General features: G+C 42.8%; 1 protein-coding gene across 1 annotated transcript in view; it reads left to right on the top strand.

The window, feature by feature from the left end:
• The first annotated feature begins 1,361 nt into the window (after positions 1–1,361).
• LOC138368672 (cytochrome P450 9e2-like) overlaps positions 1,362–19,091 on the top strand; it is a 35,269-nt gene continuing 17,539 nt past the window's right edge. Inside the window, exon 1 of the mRNA XM_069331406.1 lies at positions 1,362–1,591. Coding sequence (XP_069187507.1) covers positions 1,453–1,591 — 139 coding nt within the window. The 5' untranslated portion in view covers positions 1,362–1,452. The remainder of the gene's footprint in view (positions 1,592–19,091) is intronic.

Here is a 19,091-nt window from a genome sequence, read left to right as displayed (position 1 = left end):
TTGTATTGTTGTTTTCATATGATTAAGTTATACTTCTTTTGAAGTTTCACTTTTCGTGCTTTGTGCACTCGTGAATACTCCTTGAACAGTTGCTTGGAGCCTTCGACCTTGATTTATATTAGCTGGTGTCCACCTCCATGAACTGGACTGCTGCTTCTTGCTGGAGAGACAAGTGATGCGTCCTTCTCCGACGAACACGAGGAGGGCAGTTACGTTTACCGACTCTCACGCTCACGACGCGGGCGGTGGTGTCATATCACGCGATGGAGTGTTCTAATGAGCCGCGCTGCTGGTGGCTACCCAATCACAACTCCAAGTTTCTTGGAGACTCAGTGCTCCTGCTTCCGGTTTGCTTAGGATGGCTCACATACTCCTACCTGGGTGTGTCAGCCATCTTGCCTTCCCGGTTGGGCATTTAATTCACCTTCACCCAACATGTAACCAACATAACATAACATTTGGGTTCATTCTTTTCTTTATACGTAACGAAATTAGATTATTATTCCCTTTTCCAAATTCCCATATTAAGGGGTTTGTGGATTATTTATAGGGGAGAAAGATTTTATAGACAAGAGAAGAGTATATCTTGCTGTAACACATACCAGTATAGAACAACATTTACCCTTTTATTATAGCATGGTGCAGATGTGACAACATTACCAATTACATCATAGTAAGATGCACATGTGATAACATTACAACTTACATCATAGAACGGTGCACATGTGACAACATTACAACTAACATCATAGTAGAGTGCATATGTGACAATAATCGCCACCGTTGCTATTTTAATTTTGATTTTCACACAAAAATTCATTGACCTTCACTATGAGATATCTTTCATTGCGCTTCACCATTTTTCATTAACAAGAATTCTCATTTATTTATTTAACGTCTTATCATTCTGGTTGTTTCAACATTAACTCCATTCCAATCTTCATTATAATTTTAATTTATAACTATCAAGCATTAACCTATTGCATCACTTTTATCTTCCATTATTTTGAACTTTCGCCGTTGCAGACTTCTTCTGTTCTTGATTCATCTCACAGTTCACACACCTGCATGAATCTGTCCTAATTTAATGGGCCAAGGCAGGTATGGACCCCAGATCCACGTCGTCTTTTACCTGAATTTCGATTAATTTTTGGGAGAAGTGTTCTCCGCCTTTCCTCCCCACGTTCCTCCCATCAATAATAACCCAGGAGAGTCAGAACTAGTTGCATCACTGGAGTTTAATTCATCGATTGAAGCACGTCTGTTGAACCCTGGCCACTAATCGAGTGTCATTCATTGCTTCATTCTTCATTCATATTAATCCATAACGAAATTAACCATAATTAGCCATAAGTTATATATTATATTCCAGTGCTGACGGACAGATTAATTGTGGCCCAGAGTGTGTTGTTCCTGGTCGCCGGCTACGACACAACAGCTTCCACTCTGGCCATGACGTCCTTTCTGCTGGCTAAGAACCCCATACACCAGCAACGTCTCCGCCAGGAGATGCAGCAGATAGTTGAGGAACATGGCAACATTACCTACCACAGCATCATGGAAGCCAAGTTTCTCGACGCTTGTCTCATGGGTGAGCTGAAGCTTCTTTTGAATGTTGTTGGAGTCAGTCCATCCTCTTGTTTTGATAATATTTATAGTAACCATTTGGATCATCGTACCTACGTTTGCATAACGGAGAATTAGAAAGTAGAACGTGGTATTATTTTATTTGAAAAAACAGGAAAAGGTTTTGTATTTATGTTGCTAATAAAACGTAACCTTATCTAAACATCACAGGCCTAATACACGCTATCAGAGGCCTAATATAGTACATATATAGCATATGATATATTCCTAAGCCTAGGAATATTTACTTTTTTTAACTTAATTTTTTCCAGACTCAATAAAAGGAATAGAACCAAATTATACTAACTAATTGTACATTCTATCAATATATATATATATATATATATATATATATATATATATATATATATATATATATATATATATATATAACGAGAGGAACACAAATGCGAACAAGCCTGTATGGTCCCCAGGACTATATGCAACAGAAAACTCACAAACCAGAAGTGACTCGTTGCATATAGTCCTGGGGACCATTCAGGCTTATTCGCATTTGTGTTCCTCAAATGTGCCCCAAAGAATGAGGTGGTTTGATAAAATACCATGCCCAAGATTACCAACCGAGTGCCGGCAAGGGAATGGAAATAGCCTCGGCAACCATCCTCTTTTCTCCAGTCGTGTTCGTCGAGCGGTTAAGGGATCCTGTACGCAAGCAGAGTGCTCCTGGCAGTATGGGTTCGAGTCACTTCTGGGGTTGTGAGTTTTCACTTATATATATATATATATATATATATATATATATATATATATATATATATATATATATATATATATATATATATATATATATATATATATATATATATATATATATATATATATATATATATTGTGACGATAATCTCTTTCAAGAGAGATTGAGCCTGCTCTTCCCTACATAATTCACGTCATTCAAGTACAAGATATTATATTGAAGATACGTCCACCAGTATCGCCAAACGTTTTGCCCAGGAAGCAAAGCGTACCTTGCACCACCAGACACACTGGCTCCCGCCCTCCATCAACGAGCAAACTATCCATCCTCCGCCTGCTTGCTCCTGATTGGCTGGTGTGTCACCGCACCTGCACTCACGCCACTACCTGAGTCGACGTCTGGGCCAGCACACGCCGTACTCCTCAGTATATCTCTGTGCTCTTTGGAGTTGACATCTCTCGCTGGTAGACAAAGCTCTCGCTGTCGTGTACTAAGGGAGGTGGCAGCTTAAGCCAGTATTCTCAGCACCTGATTAATATTACTATTATTCTGCACTTCATTTTATTTCAGAGTAAATTTTACATGCATTAATTATTCATGTTGTTTTGTTTGTTGACTTGTTTTGAATTTTATGTAAGCCAAGGGATTGTCTTTATTCATATCTTGTTTTCTAGAGTAATTAAAATTTCATTGTTTATACTTTGTGTTTTGTGTGTCTTCCCATTACCTTACCACAGACAAACAGGCAAGCTGTTTTTTTTCTGTAAATGTGAAGAGGCATTGCCCCCTGCTATTGAAAACAGCCAAACATCAACACTCCAACACTTTACCGTCACAAAATATATATATATATATATATATATATGTTGTACCTAGTAGCCAGAACTCACTTCTGAGCCTACTATGCAAGGCCCGATTTGCCTAATAAGCCAAGTTTTCATGAATTAATTGCTTTTCGACTACCTAACCTACCTAACCTAACCTAACTTTTTCGGCTACCTAACCTAACCTAACCTATAAAGATAGGTTAGGTTAGGTTAGGTAGGGTTGGTTAGGTTCGGTCATATATCTACGTTAATTTTAACTCCAATAAAAAAAATAGTCCTCATACATAATGAGATAGGTAGCTTTATCATTTCATAAGAAAAAAATTAGAAAAAATATATTAATTCAGGAAAACGTGGCTTATTAGGCAAATCGGGCCTTGCATAGTAGGCCGAGAATTGCATTCTGGCTACTAGGTACGACATATATATATATATATATATATATATATATATATATATATATATATATATATATATATATATATATGTCGTACCTAGTAGCCAGAACTCACTTCTCAGCCTACTATGCAATGCCCGATTTGCCTAATAAGCCTAGTTTTCATGAATTAATGTTTTTTCGACTACCTAACCTACCAAACCTAACCTAACCTAACGTTTTCGGCTACCTAACCTAACCTAACCTATAAAGATAGGTTAGGTTAGGTTAGGTAGGGCTGGTTAGGTTCGGTCATATATATACGTTAATTTTAACTCCAATAAAAAAAATTTGACCTCATACATAATGAAATGGGTAGCTTTATCATTTCATAAGAAAAAAATTAGAGAAAATATATTAATTCAGTAAAACTGGGCTTAATAGGCAAATCGGGCCTTGCATAGTAGGCTGAGAAGTGAGTTCTGGCTATTAGGTACGACATATATATATATATAGTGTGTGTGTGTGTGTGTGTGTGTGTGTGTGTGTGTGTGTGTGTGTGTGTGTGTGTGTGTGTGTGTGTGTGTGTGTGTGTGTGTGTGAGAAAGCTGCATGAATGCACAAGCCATAGATCACTAAGAACTCTTTGACCCGGTCATGATTCAAACCTCTGCCGTCCAGTATCACCCCTAAATGTACACAGTACCGTGATCACAGCACCAATGATCGTCTGTCAGTAGTAGGGATGACGGCGTAAAGACGATATTTTGTCGCGGGGAAATATCGTGTTTATGGCAGAGGGTTTTCAGGTAAATTTAGAAATATCGTGTTTAAGGTGTCAGGGGTTTCAGGTTAATTTGGGCAGTTACTGATTTGGAATTAAGGAATTCTTATGAGAATAATAATTTCTGAGATTTTAGAAGTTTGTTAAGAGTTCTTATGGGAGAAAATAAGTAAGAAAATTTTATAGAAAAATTTAGAAATATCGTGTTTGTGTCACAGGGGTTCCAGGTAAACTCTTTGGACACACTGTGTCTGATTTCAAAATCGCACATTTTTTCAAAGACCATTTTTAGAGAATATGTTAATAGAAGTTTGTTAAGGATTTCTTATGAGAAAAATAATTTCCGAGATCCTAGAAGTTTGTTAAGAGTTCTTATGGGAAAAGTAATTTCCGAGATCTTAGAAGTTTGTTAAGAGTTTTTATGAGAAAAATAATTTCTGAGATCTTAGAAGTTTGTTAAGAGTTCTTATGAGAAAATAATTTCATAGAAGTTTGTTATAAAAGTCAGGGTAAAGTTAGCTTTCGTATTACTGAGAATAAGGAAAACGGACATCTTAACAGTAAGTTTCAGTTTTTATATGCTTTTACAGCTGTTTCTCCTGTAAAGACAGAAAATTAGTCAGAGACCAGTTTAAAGCTCAAATTTCATCAAAGGCCAGTAAAGACCAAAAATTCGTCAAGAGTCCAGTTTTATCCTGAAAAATTAACAGGAGTCCAGTTGTTGACCTAAATTATTCAGAGTCCACTTTGTGAGCAAAATTCGTCAGAGTCCATTTTCAGACAGAAATTCATCAGAGCCCAGTTTTTACCGAAATTGAACAGAGTCCAGTTGTAGTCAGAAATTCAGAGTCCAGTTTAAGCTCAAATTTCATCTGAGTCCAGCTATAGACAGAAATTATTCAGAGTCAAATTTATGCCCAAAAATATTCAGATTCCAGTTTGAACCCGAAAATATTCAGAGTCCAGTAATGACCGAAAATTATGCAGAGTCCATAGAAGACCAAATTTTAACGGAGTCCCTTAAAGACCGAAAAGTAGTCAGAGTCCACTTGGAAACCAAAATATTTCAGTTTTACTCACACCTGTGTTCTTAAAGAGTTCTTATTTAGGAAATTCAAATATTGTCAGAATCCAGTAATGATCGAAAATTAGGCAGAGTCCAGTTTAAGGCCAGAAATATTCAGAGACCAATTTTCATCAGAGACCGTTTCCAGACCAAAATTTGTTAAGAGTCCACATTTATAAGAGTAGTCTCAATATTAATCTATCAATTTCCCTGAAATTTTAAACAGTCATATATCAGATGTAGTAAATCAAACCGAGACAGTAAGCGAGCTCTAGCTTCTGTTCCTGCCTTAACCCACTCTCATAACATTTTTACTAACAGTCCAATCCCCCTTAAATTTTTAACAGTTTTATTTCAGACGTAGTAAATAAGATCCGAATAATTACCGAGTTCTAGCTCCTGTCCTCAGCCTTCGTTCCCTCCCGCATCTTCGTTAATACCTAATTAATTTCCCTGAAACTTATACCCTCTGTATTTTATACACAGTAAATAAGATCAAGTTAGTCACTGAGCTCCAGCTCTTGTCCTCAGCCTTAGTTTATCCCCTTATCTTCTTTAATAACAGCCTAATTTTCCTAAAAATAATACTCGCTATATTTCAAACATCGTACAATACGACAATTTAGTTACCGAGCTCCAGCTCTCGTCCCCCACCTTAATTCCCTCTCGTATCTTTGTTATTATTCCACTAATTTTCCTGAAATTTAAACCCATTATACTTCTAACTAAGTAAATAAAGAAAAATAGTGTTACCGAACTCTAGCTATTGTCCTCTGTCCATGTTCACTCCTGTAAATTCACTACTAGCAGTCCAAATCCCCAGAGATTTAAACACTCAACTACATTTTCAGATCCCCCTGCAAATAAATCAAACAGAAATTGCCGAGTTCCAACTCATGTTCTTCACTTAGTTCAATGTTCATCAAAATTATTTCAGATCAAGTCCCTCGCCAGTCTATCAGAAGTAAACATTATGGCCTTTAATACCCTTTTTGTACTCAGCTATGTAATATTCACACGGTCATATAACACCTTACCTTCAATACCTTTTGTTTAGCCAAGTAAGCAATAATCACACGGTCAAAAATCTCCTTACCCTTTCCCTCCCTTACTTTCTCATCCCCAACTTATCCAAACCTTCAATAATCGTACTGTATTTGCATATTTTCTCTATATTCACTGTGTTCTTCGTATTCTCATCCATGTTTTCCATGTTCACTCCATGTTCTTCAAATGTTCACAGCCCATTCAGTTCATATTTTCACAAGTATCTCCATTTTTTCTGTGATCTTTCTCTTAGTCTCATGATGTTCTCTACAAATTCTAGTCATATTTACTATGTTTTCATGTTCATCGCATGTTCTCTTTACAACTTTTATATTCAATATTCATGCTTCTTCCATATTTTTTGTGTTTTTTGTCAATATTCATGTTCCTCTACAAGTTCATGTTCCTTACAAGATCACTTCGTTTATCACCTTCACTTACGTGTTTTCTACATTCTTTGTCATACTCTCTTTGTTCTTCAAAAGTTCATTGTTCTTTCTTTGTATTCCCTATTCTCCTTATCATGTTTTCAAGTTCTCTTTAAGTTCTTATTTCCCTTATGTTCACTGTGTTCATCAGCTTTTCTTATATGTTTTCTGTGTTCCCCATATGTTCACTATGTTCTTCGCATTCTTTTTTTGGTGTTGACTTCTTGATGTGTAGTGCCTCGCAAACGTCAAGCCGCCTGCTATTGCTGTATCTATCGATGATTTCTGTGTTGTTTACTAGGATTTCTCTGGCGATGGTTTGGTTGTGGGAAGAGATTATATGTTCCTTAATGGAGCCCTGTTGCTTATGATACAGCGATAGCAGGCGGTTTGACGTTTGCGAGGCACTACACATCAAGAAGTCAACACCAGCAATCAACAGCCAATTATTGCACAACTATATTCTACCCACCTCAAGACTCCGCTCCAATATAGAAGCATCAAGAAATATGGACCAATAGGCTTTCTACAAACACTTCTATTCAATATCCATTGTTTCGTGTTCTGTCTTGTGTTGATGAAATTAATACCCTATTAATACTCTTGTTCTGTCTTGTGTTGATGAAATTAATACCCTATTAATACCACATTTTGTTCTGTCTTGTGTTAATGCCACATCACCCCTTCCACCTCACTCAAATGTAGATATAAAATCGGAGATGAGTAAGTTCTATTCAGTTGTGTATTTGTGAACTAAAGTCTTTGAATATGTAATAAGTTTTACGAAACGCGCTCGTGTCGCGCCAGACTAGAAATAAAAATGAATTTTGGAGAATTGATTTTTGATTTACCTCCAGCAGTGAAGCGAAATGTGCGAAAGATTGACAAAATTCGTGTTAGAATTATTAATCTTACTTTTTCGGTCATATTTAATAATATATGTCTACAGGAAAGACTGCTACCAAAATATACATATATATATATATATATATATATATATATATATATATATATATATATTTTTATATATATATATATATATATATATATATATATATATATATATATATATATATATATATATATATATATATATATATATATATATATATATATATATATATATATATATATGATATGTATGTCGTACCTAGTAGCCAGAACGCACTTCTCTGCCTACTATGCAAGGCCCGATTTGCCTAATAGGCTAAGTTTTCATGAATTAATGGTTTTTCAACTACCTAACCTACCTAACCTAACCTAACCTAACTTTTTCGGCTACCTAACCTAACCTAACCTATAAAGATAGGTTAGGTTAGGTTAGGTAGGGTTGGTTAGGTTCGGTCATATATCTACATTAATTTTAACTCAAATAAAAAAAAATTGACCTCATACATAATGAAATGGGTAGCTTTACCATGTCATAAGAAAAAAAAATAGAGAAAATATATTAATTCTGGAAAACTTGGCTTATTAGGCAAATCTCGCCTTGCATAGTAGGCCAAGAAGTGCGTTGTGGCTACTAGGTACGACATATATATATATATATATATATATATATATATATATATATATATATATATATATATATATATATATATATATATATATATATATATATATATATATATATATATATGTATATGTCGTACCTAAAAGCCAGAACGCACTTCTCAGCCTACTATGCAAGGCCCGATTTGCCTAATAAGCCAAGTTTTCATGAATTAATATATTTTCTCTAATTTTTGGCTTACGAAATGATAAAGCTACCCATTTCATTATGTGTGAGATCAATTTTTTTTATTGGAGGTAAAATTGACGTAGATATATGACCGAACCTAACCAACCCTACCTAACCTAACCTAACCTATCTTTATAGGTTAGGTTAGGTTAGGTAGCCGAAAAAGTTAGGTTAGGTTCGGTTAGGTAGGTTAGGTAGTCGAAAAACAATTAATTCATGAACAAACTTGGCTTATTAGGCAAATTGGGCCTTGCATAGTAGGCTGACAAGTGCGTTCTGGCTACTAGGTACGACATATATATATATATATATATATATATATATATATATATATATATATATATATATATATATATATATATATATATATATATATATATATATTGTTACGGTGCCCTCTCCTATTTCTTTCGTTTGCCGGCTTAAAGAGTCATATCAGCTCTCCCTACTGATTCTCTGAGGTTCAGGGAGTCTAATGATATATGTGGCGACCAGACCGGCTGCCAGTTAAGGGAAGGAAGTTATATTATAAGTTGTAAATAAAGGAAAATTGGCGCCCTGTTATAAAATGAAACAGTGTCCCGTACGGCTGATATGACCTTTTGGAAGGGACATTAGTCGATCGCGGATTGGCCGACGTAGGTCGCGGGAGACAAATCAGGGCCCGCCATGACGTCACCGAGTGCCCCGGGCGGCGCCAACATCAGAGTTGTTCTGACCTTGGAAGCGACAGGACGCGCCTCGGTCTGCTCTCAAGGATTGGAGGCTCTGCAAGCCTTGTTCAGTGGATTGAGCTGGCCATCGCAGCCCATCATAGTTATTGGAGACCCTGCGCTTCTGGGAAGCAAAAGAGGAACCAAGTTCAGTGAGCAGAGAAGTGCCAAACTTGGAAGATAGTCGGGGACGACGCTGGGCGGCGCCGCTGGCTGGACGTTGAGGTCTGGAAGGTGGGCGGGCAGGCCTAGCTGTGACTGGGGTCACGTCCACTGAGAATCTTGGAAGGACGACACCGTGCCTAGGACAAGGAGCAACGCCTTGTGGGAGAGGCGAGTGTGGGGAAAAATAGTGATTAGCTCAGCGCCCATCGATGAACCAGGATTGGGGCAGCTGAATCTCAGGGATTGGAACGGCGACGACGCGAAGGCTTCACGACACCTGAGGACCTGTGGAACGTCCTGGATCGTCAAGGATCGACCCAAGGAAGCGTGGGAACCTCACACCATCGAGGGACAGGCGTCGTGAGCCAGGAATGTAAGGTAGATCATTTTCCCTCCCATTGCCCCTTGTATGAGTAGGCTAGTTAGGCCACAATATTTACTTGTGTATGTGGCAGCAAGACTTTATTACTTTAATAGTAGAATAGGCTGCAAGGCAGCTTGAGTCCAGGACTGTCAGAGGGGACAGTGTGTATGGATGGCAGGACAGTGAAGAAGAGGTGCCGACGTGGTGAAGAGGCCCTCCTGTGAGAGTGTGAGACTCCTGTCTTCCTGCCCAGTTGAAGGAGTGTTGGATGGTCGTGGAAGAAGAGGCTGACGATCTCCAGACTCATTATCCATATTCCATATTCATGTATTACTTGTGATTGTGTGTGTGTGTTCATGTAATTTGCATCAGTAAATCCACACATTTTATTACTGTGTTTGAGTGTGCCTCCATTTATGATATTTCTCTATGAGCATACATTTCTGGCTACAAACAATATATAATACACCCACTGAACTGCATTGCTGGGGTGCAGATATAATAACCCAGCTGGCGACCTTGCTAAGAGGAAGATAGAGAAGACAGGCGGGAAAGGAGTTCCTGCAACCTTTTTTTGTCTGGCAGGCAAGGCTCAGGGAGGTTATGGTTATAAGGTAAGCCTGAGTCTTCCTTCACTCCCCCACGGGTCTAGGCCGGAACTGTTAACAGCAGTTTCCCCGTGTTTGACTGAAGGGCTTCCAGGGTGAATCAGTGGCACCCCCTTTTGTGGTGGAAGCAAAGACCTGCAGAGGTGGGCATTGTTGGTTCTATCTTGTGTGACCAAGGAGACTCCGGTGAATCCCGGGAGTCGGAGGGGCTGAGTATTTGGGCCTTTTGAGCCCCTAGCAGTTAAGTGTTAGCAGAGCCCCGGACCGCCCACCCCCACGTGACAAGAGAACTGGCGACCTCGCCAGGATTCGAACCCCGGTAGCCAAGAACTGGGAACTTCGCCAGGAAGCGCGGGTCAAGCTACAGTGTGGCCCAAATTTCAAGACAAGTGTTGCCAGGGTACTAATACAGTGTGGCCAGTGAATTCAGTAGTACTGTTTCTCAACCGGCTAAGGGACTGAAACGGTGAAATTAGTGCCTACTAACTTGTCTGTGCTGTCGTGTATGCTCAATGATATAGAGATGGAGGAGGACAAAGTAAAGAAATTTATTGACACAAGGGACGAGAGAATTTTGGAGGAGTGTACCAAGGCCCAGCTCCAACAAGTGGAAAACCACTTTGGGATCAGGTTGAGGACGACTAAGGTAGCAGAGCGAAGGATAGAGATCATGGCACAGCTCACAGCTCGAGAGGAGGCGACGGGAGAGGAGCCATCTCAAGAGGAGCCGTCCCGAGGAGAGCCGTCGCAAGGTGAACCGTCCCGACTAGGGCCTCCCCAAGCGCCTACCAGTGTGGAGAGAATTCACAGTGAACATGGGAGCAGTGGAAGGTCCATCTGTAGTAAGAGGAGCTTGCAACTGGAAATAATGAAGATGCAACTGGAAGCCCAGCTGCGACGAGAGGAGAGAGAAGCGCAAATGCAGCGAGAGGAACGTGCGGCTGAGCTGCAGCGAGAGGAACGTGCGGCTGAGCTGCAGCGAGAGGAGCGAGAAGCTCGGCTGCAGCGAGAAGAAGGAGAGAGACAACTGCGACTGGAGGAGATAAAGGCAAAGAAAGAAGTCGAATTGCGTCGCGTTGAACGTGGTCTGCCCTCACTACCTGCACGGCGGGATGACCTCAAGGTAAGGGAACGTGACTTACCTACGTTCGAACCACAAGAAGCCGAGGCGTTCTTCGAACACTTTGAACGGATAGCGACTCTGAAGGAGTGGCCGGAAGATGATTGGGCTGCTCTGGTCCAGGGCAGGTTGACTGGTGAGGCCCGGGAAGCCTATAACATGCTGGACCTAGAGGAGTGTACTAGTTACGGCGCGATTAAGAATGCGGTTCTCCATTCATTCCGGCTGACTCCGGAGATGTACCGGAAGCGGTTCAGAGAGTGTACAAGAGCGTCGGGAAAGACTTACGCCGAGACCGCCAGGGATATGGAACGGAAATTCCTACGATGGTTGAAGGCGGAGGAAGCGGAGTCGGTGGATGATATCAAACGACTGATAGTGATGGAGAAGTTCATGTCGGTGCTCCATCCTGAGTTGCGAGTAGGGGTGAGAGAAGCAGGTATTAAGGACCTGAAGGCTGCAGCGGACCGAGCCGACATGCTGGAGGAGGCACTACATCTCAGGAGGGAGGGGCCACCCAGACACTCGCCTTACCCCAGGTCGGGAGGGAACCTTAGGAGTTCAGGAGGAGCGAGGACGAGTGGGGACTCTCCCAAGAGTAGTGTGCCCGATGAAGTAACGTGGTTCAAGAGCTCAAGAGACGCGGGGAGGAAGCCCCAAGCTGTGAGCAGTGGACCTAACTCGGGAGCGAGTGCTGCAGTCCCGGACACGACGACAGGGAGTCCAAGGAGGACCCAGGGGACGTCCGCAAGTGGTACCGCCAGAGTGACTAGAAAGTGGCCGCCCAGGGGAGGCAGCCGATGCTACAACTGTGGCGTGAGAGGACATTATGCCCGCGAGTGTGAGGAGCACCAAAGGAATGTAGGATTAATGTTGGAAGAGGAGAGAGTGTTTGTTCACACCCCATATTATAGTGGACCCAACGTGAATGGTTGGGAAATGAAGTTGGGTGAACATCCCTTCGTTTTCGGGGCCAACGTGAAGTTTGGAAAGTCAGACCCAGTGGAGGTTGCCGTGCTTCGAGATACGGGTGCTGACATAAGTATGGTGACCAGGAGTATTCTCCCCAAGGAATTTAATGATTCACCTGTGGGAGTGGTGAGGATACGCAGTGTGGGGGAGGAATACAGGTTGCCACTTCACGAAGTACAGCTGATTGCCGACTGCGGAGTCGAGAAAGCTATAGTAGCTGTAGCCCCTAAGTTACCCCTAGAGCATGTACAGATGGTGCTGGGTAATGACCTCGGAGGAGGCAGGATACAACCCGATTGGGCCAGGAGTGCCTATGTTTCAAGCAGCGGTACAACCCTGCCAGGTGAGGTATCAGTCGCTCCAAATAATAGTGAGGAAGCGGACTTCGCCAGGGGAAACGTCGCCAGTGACGACGACAACGAGGGCGAGAGTGCAGAGAGGTCGTCGGAGGTTGTGGAAAACCCCGACGGGGACCTCCGACTAAGCCTGATGATGCGTGTGGAGGAGTGGCGAGGAGCAGCTGTACAAACGCCTGGGGCGGTGAAGAGGCTGCAGACCGCACTCCCTCCATACAGAAACGTGAATAAAGTAAGCTCAGTGGATGAGCGAACGGCAGTGAGGGGCAGAGTGGAGGAGCCACGACGCAAGGCACCCTATGCCGGCCAGATGAATAGTGGTAGGTGCAAGATGAACCACCGTGGTGAGGTGAGCCACAGGGAGGTGGATGAGCCCAACCACGAACCGAAGAAGACGTCTGCAGGGAAGAGAATCTCATGGAGGAGTGAAGATGTTCGTCGGGAACGAAGGAGCGAGTGGTATAGGAAAGGCAATACGAAGAAAGCAGGGAATAGGTACACCCAGGGTAGGCGCCAGCCTAACCAGAGGGGCATTGGGCCATCGCAAAAGCCTAGTGTGGAAGAGAGGAAGCTGCTGGATGGAGTACAGGTTATAAGTGCCACTGTGAGGAGACAACGCACCTACGGGAGAAGAGGAACCGAGAAGAGAGAAGATTGGCGAAGAGGAGATCATGAGAGGAAACATGGAGTACCTGTAGGACGCAGTGGAAATGCAAGACTATCTCGGAGTGCACGACGCGGTGGAGGCGCTGCATGCACTGAATCTTACAGTGGTAACGAGCCGTGGGAGTACACTCGTAGCCACGGAGAGGGGATTTCTTGTAGGTGTTCAGGGAACACCCATCACACCCGGTACTATGCGAGGTGGAGATACAATGAGGCAAGTGACTGGCAAGGTGGTACGAGCCACGTCACCATCTGGAGAAGTGACACTTCAGGAACGGAGGGAGCAAGAGTATAGATTGCCCTCTTGAGTGCTGCTCTTCCGATATGACTCTTATTTTAAGGGGAGGGGTATGTTACGGTGCCCTCTCCTATTTCTTTCGTTTGCCGGCTTAAAGAGTCATATCAGCTCTCCCTACTGATTCTCTGAGGTTCAGGGAGTCTAATGATATATGTGGCGACCAGACCGGCTGCCAGTTAAGGGAAGGAAGTTATATTATAAGTTGTAAATAAAGGAAAATTGGCGCCCTGTTATAAAATGAAACAGTGTCCCCTACGGCAGATATGACCTTTTGGAAGGGACATTAGTCGATCGCGGATTGGCCGACGTAGGTCGCGGGAGACAAATCAGGGCCCGCCATGACGTCACCGAGTGCCCCGGGCGGCGCCAACGTCAGAGTTGTTCTGACCTTGGAAGCGACAGGACGCGCCTCGGTCTGCTCTCAAGGATTGGAGGCTCTGCAAGCCTTGTTCAGTGGATTGAGCTGGCCATCGCAGCCCATCATAGTTATTGGAGACCCTGCGCTTCTGGGAAGCAAAAGAGGAACCAAGTTCAGTGAGCAGAGAAGTGCCAAACTTGGAAGATAGTCGGCGACGACGCTGGGCGGCGCCGCTGGCTGGACGTTGAGGTCTGGAAGGTGGGCGGGCAGGCCTAGCTGTGACTGGGGTCACGTCCACTGAGAATCTTGAAAGGACGACACCGTGCCTAGGACAAGGAGCCTTGTGGGAGAGGCGAGTGTGGGGAAAAATAGTGATTAGCTCAGCGCCCATCGATGAACCAGGATTGGGGCAGCTGAATCTCAGGGATTGGAACGGCGACGACGCGAAGGCTTCACGACACCTTAGGACCTGTGGAACGTCCTGGATCGTCAAGGATCGACCCAAGGAAGCGTGGGAACCTCACACCATCGAGGGACAGGCGTCGTGAGCCAGGAATGTAAGGTAGATCATTTTCCCTCCCATTGCCCCTTGTATGAGTAGGCTAGTTAGGCCACAATATTTACTTGTGTATGTGGCAGCAAGACTTTATTACTTTAATAGTAGAATAGGCTGCAAGGCAGCTTGAGTCCAGGACTGTCAGAGGGGACAGTGTGTATGGATGGCAGGACAGTGAAGAAGAGGTGCCGACGTGGTGAAGAGGCCCTCCTGTGAGAGTGTGAGACTCCTGTCTTCCTGCCCAGTTGAAGGAGTGTTGGATGGTCGTGGAAGAAGAGGCTGACGATCTCCAGACTCATTATCCATATTCCGTATTCATGTATTACTTGTGATTGTGTGTGTGTGTTCATGTAATTTGCATCAGTAAATCCACACATTTTATTACTGTGTTTGAGTGTGCCTCCATTTATGATATTTCTCTATGAGCATACATTTCTGGCTACAAACAATATATAATACACCCACTGAACTGCATTGCTGGGGTGCAGATATAATAACCCAGCTGGCGACCTTGCTAAGAGGAAGATAGAGAAGACAGGCGGGAAAGGAGTTCCTGCAACCTTTTTTTGTCTGGCAGGCAAGGCTCAGGGAGGTTATGGTTATAAGGTAAGCCTGAGTCTTCCTTCACTCCCCCACGGGTCTAGGCCGGAACTGTTAACAGCAGTTTCCCCGTGTTTGATTGAAGGGCTTCCAGGGTGAATCAGTGGCACCCCCTTTTGTGGTGGAAGCAAAGACCTGCGGAGGTGGGCATTGTTGGTTCTATCTTGTGTGACCAAGGAGACTCCGGTGAATCCCGGGAGTCGGAGGGGCTGAGTATTTGGGCCTTTTGAGCCCCTAGCAGTTAAGTGTTAGCAGAGCCCCGGACCGCCCACCCCCACGTGACAATATATATATATATATATATATATATATATATATATATATATATATATATATATATATATATATATATATATATATATATATCTATATGTCGTACCTAGTAGCCAGAACGCACTTCTCAGCCTACTATGCAAGGCCCGATTTGCCTAATAAGCCAAGTTTTCCTAAATTAATATATTTTCTCTAATTTTTTTCTTATGAAATGATAAAGCTACCCATTTCATTATGTATGAGGTCAATTTTTTTTATTGGAGATAAAATTAAAGTAGATATATGACCGAACCTAACCAACCCTACCAAACCTAACCTAACCTATCTTTATAGGTTAGGTTAGGTTAGGTAGCAGAAAAAGTTAGGTTAGGTTAGGTTAGGTAGGTTAGGTTGCCGAAAAACAATTATTTCATGAAAACTTGGCTTATTAGGCAAATCAGGCCTTGCATAGTAGGCTGAGAAGTGCGTTCTGGCTACTAGGTACGACATATATATATATATATATATATATATATATATATATATATATATATATATATATATATATATATATATATATATATATATATATATATATATATGTCGTACCTAGTAGCCAGAACTCACTTCTCAGCCTACTATTCAAGGCCCGATTTGCCTAATAAGCCAAGTTTTCCTGAATTAATATATTTACTATAATTTTTTTCTTATGAAATGATAAAGCAACCCTTTTCTCTATGTATGAGGTCATTTTTTTTTATTGGAGTTAAAATTAACGTAGATATATGGCCGAACCTAACCAACCCTACCTAACCTAACCTAACCTATATTTATAGGTAAGGTTAGGTTAGGTAGCCAAAAAAAGCTAGGTTAGGTTAGGTTAGGTAGGTTAGGTAGACGAAAAAACATTAATTCATGAAAACTTGGCTTATTAGGCAAATCGGGCCTTGAATAGTAGGCTGAGAAGTGCGTTCTGGCTATTAGGTACGACATATATATTGTTGGGGGTTTCACTCTCTATTATTCTCTACCCTTACTCTGGGGTGAGCAATAGTTACGCTCAAGGTAACTCACCGTAGCCCTGCGGGTCTTCCCTCGATCCTCACGGCGCCACTGCACGCCAGGAGAGTCTCCCAGTCAATCTTAACGGCCTCCTATTAAGAAAGAGTGAGAACACGACTCGTTCACATCGACTGTCGTGTGCCCTCCCCAACAATAGGGCTCTACGGTTAATCACAAGGTCGCCAACTGGTGTTTAAGGTGGCCAGTAACACCCTCAGTGGACTGGTGTATTCAGTGGTAGCCTTGGCAAGGTCACACTCAAAGATCAGGAATCAGGCAGGTACTTATTGTTATCACTCTATGCTTACAGGTATAGTATAGCCACAAGATCAATGGAGGGGATGATAAAAACACTAAGATAGTTTTGTATTTTACTTAAAATGTATGAAAGATGTCACAAGGCCACACAATAATCGATAAATCAACTGATCCTGACTCGGCCGGTAATTCCCACGGATATTATGCGACCGCTAGAGGGCAACACTCTCCCCTCCTCATCAAGTGTCAAGAACAGCTGATTGCAATGGCCTCTCCGCGCGAACTTTGCTTGTTTTCTAGATTCACGCGCGCTGTTCCTTTAAATTTTCCAATATTACTAGGAACTCGCACACTCGATATTGGCACAAATAAACCGAATTACTTAGTTACACTGTACTCAGGCTCAAACAGTCTTTTCTACAACCAATTCTACAATGATTCACTGTAATGGTCTTACACTGTTATTTATCCAACAATATATTATGAAATATTAACACGGGAGTTTTCAGTACTTTCTCTCGTGGGCGATAACGCAATAATTCACTGTACTCACAAATGATTATTCACTGAATGAACATAGACATATATATGGTATATAAATCAATCAATACATGGAAAATAAATAGTTTCTGGGCACATAGCCTAACCTCCAAATACTGGCATAATATTATATATAATTTACCACTATATGTTCATATCAAAAATCTATAGAAAGATATACACAACACAGTAAATTTATCACTGGTTCCTGGTGCCTGTACACACCAATAATCAACATGAATATTACAAGTACTCTTGATAGTACTGTCTAGCACCCTGGTGCTTTACCGTGACATAGGTGAGACTTGCTCACGACATATAAAATCTTCAGGCTAGATAATATAGCCAAATAATATAGCTAACTAAAGGGGAATGGGGAGGGAACTAGAACCACCTACTTCACCCTATCCTCCGATGAGAGTCGAGATGTAGCTCCTGGTCCTCGTGTCGGGAACGCCCCCACACTTCACGTCGTCGTGTCCTACCAGAGCCTCTCGTCGTCCCACCGTTTAGCGCGTCGTCTCCGTGCCTCCTCACTTCAGGTCCGTCCTCCTCCTTGACTTCTTGAAGGTTGGAGTCGGTCTCCTGGCCGTCGTCTTCTCCCAGCAACGGCTGTCGCCTACGTCTCAGCTACAGTCGTCCGGTTTCCCCAAATAGTCCTCTCTTCCTCAGCTACCCAGTGGCTCTGTCAGCCACTACGCTGTCACGAACTGGTGAATTGCCACGGACGTCAATATACGTCACTGCACGGCTTCACTGCTACTGGCACAGTACCTGACTGGAGCACTTGTTGCTCAAATAACCGTCAATTCCCTCTTCTGGTTCAACACATGAACTAGGGAAGACTTCTCAGAGTACTGGCGAACTTCCGATGACGCGTAAATCCACGGTAGTGGGAAACAGCTGTCCGACAGACAGGACCACTCGTCGCACGTCCGACCTCTATGACGTGTCGTGTATGACTGATGGCGCCAGCCCGGCGCGCTGGCCGGACCCCCTTCCTTCGTGACGTCACTTTCGCTACGGGAAGTTTTCATTGGCTCCCGGTGCCACATTGCTGTCGGTGACCAATCCGGCGCCACTGACGTCACACGGTTTTGGCGGGAGATCAGGGAAGCCAGCGCCATCTTGGCTCCCTAAAGGGCCTAAACCACAGGCCAAAATATTACTATTTCACTAATTTCTCGGCTCTCCGAGAACACTTCACTCTCTCCCATATATCAAATTGTAGCCTGCAACGTAGAGAACGCTTGGGAAAAGTAGACATGACTCTTACTGCAGGCGTGGGAGAATTATAAGGGGGGGGAACTCCGTCACATACCCCTCCCCTTAAAATAAGAGTCATGTCTGGTTAGTGGATGCGGGATAGGGCATCCGCTACTACGTCGTCCTTCCCCTTGTTGTGCTTGACCTTGATCCTTGTCAGACTCTCAGTGCGGTCGAGACTGGTGCCGTCCGCCCTGGACCACTTACTTTCCTCCTCCGGGAGTTCTCGGTCCCTCGGTACACTCAGACCCGTCTTCCGCTGGGTTTCTCGGGACATCGTTCCGTCCTGCTTGTCGGCTCTTCCTTCCACAGTGAAGAAAGGTCTCA

This window comes from Procambarus clarkii, chromosome 25, assembly GCF_040958095.1.
Source record: "Procambarus clarkii isolate CNS0578487 chromosome 25, FALCON_Pclarkii_2.0, whole genome shotgun sequence".
Classification (NCBI taxonomy): domain Eukaryota; kingdom Metazoa; phylum Arthropoda; class Malacostraca; order Decapoda; family Cambaridae; genus Procambarus; species Procambarus clarkii.
This window is presented reverse-complemented; position numbering and strand designations above follow the sequence as displayed.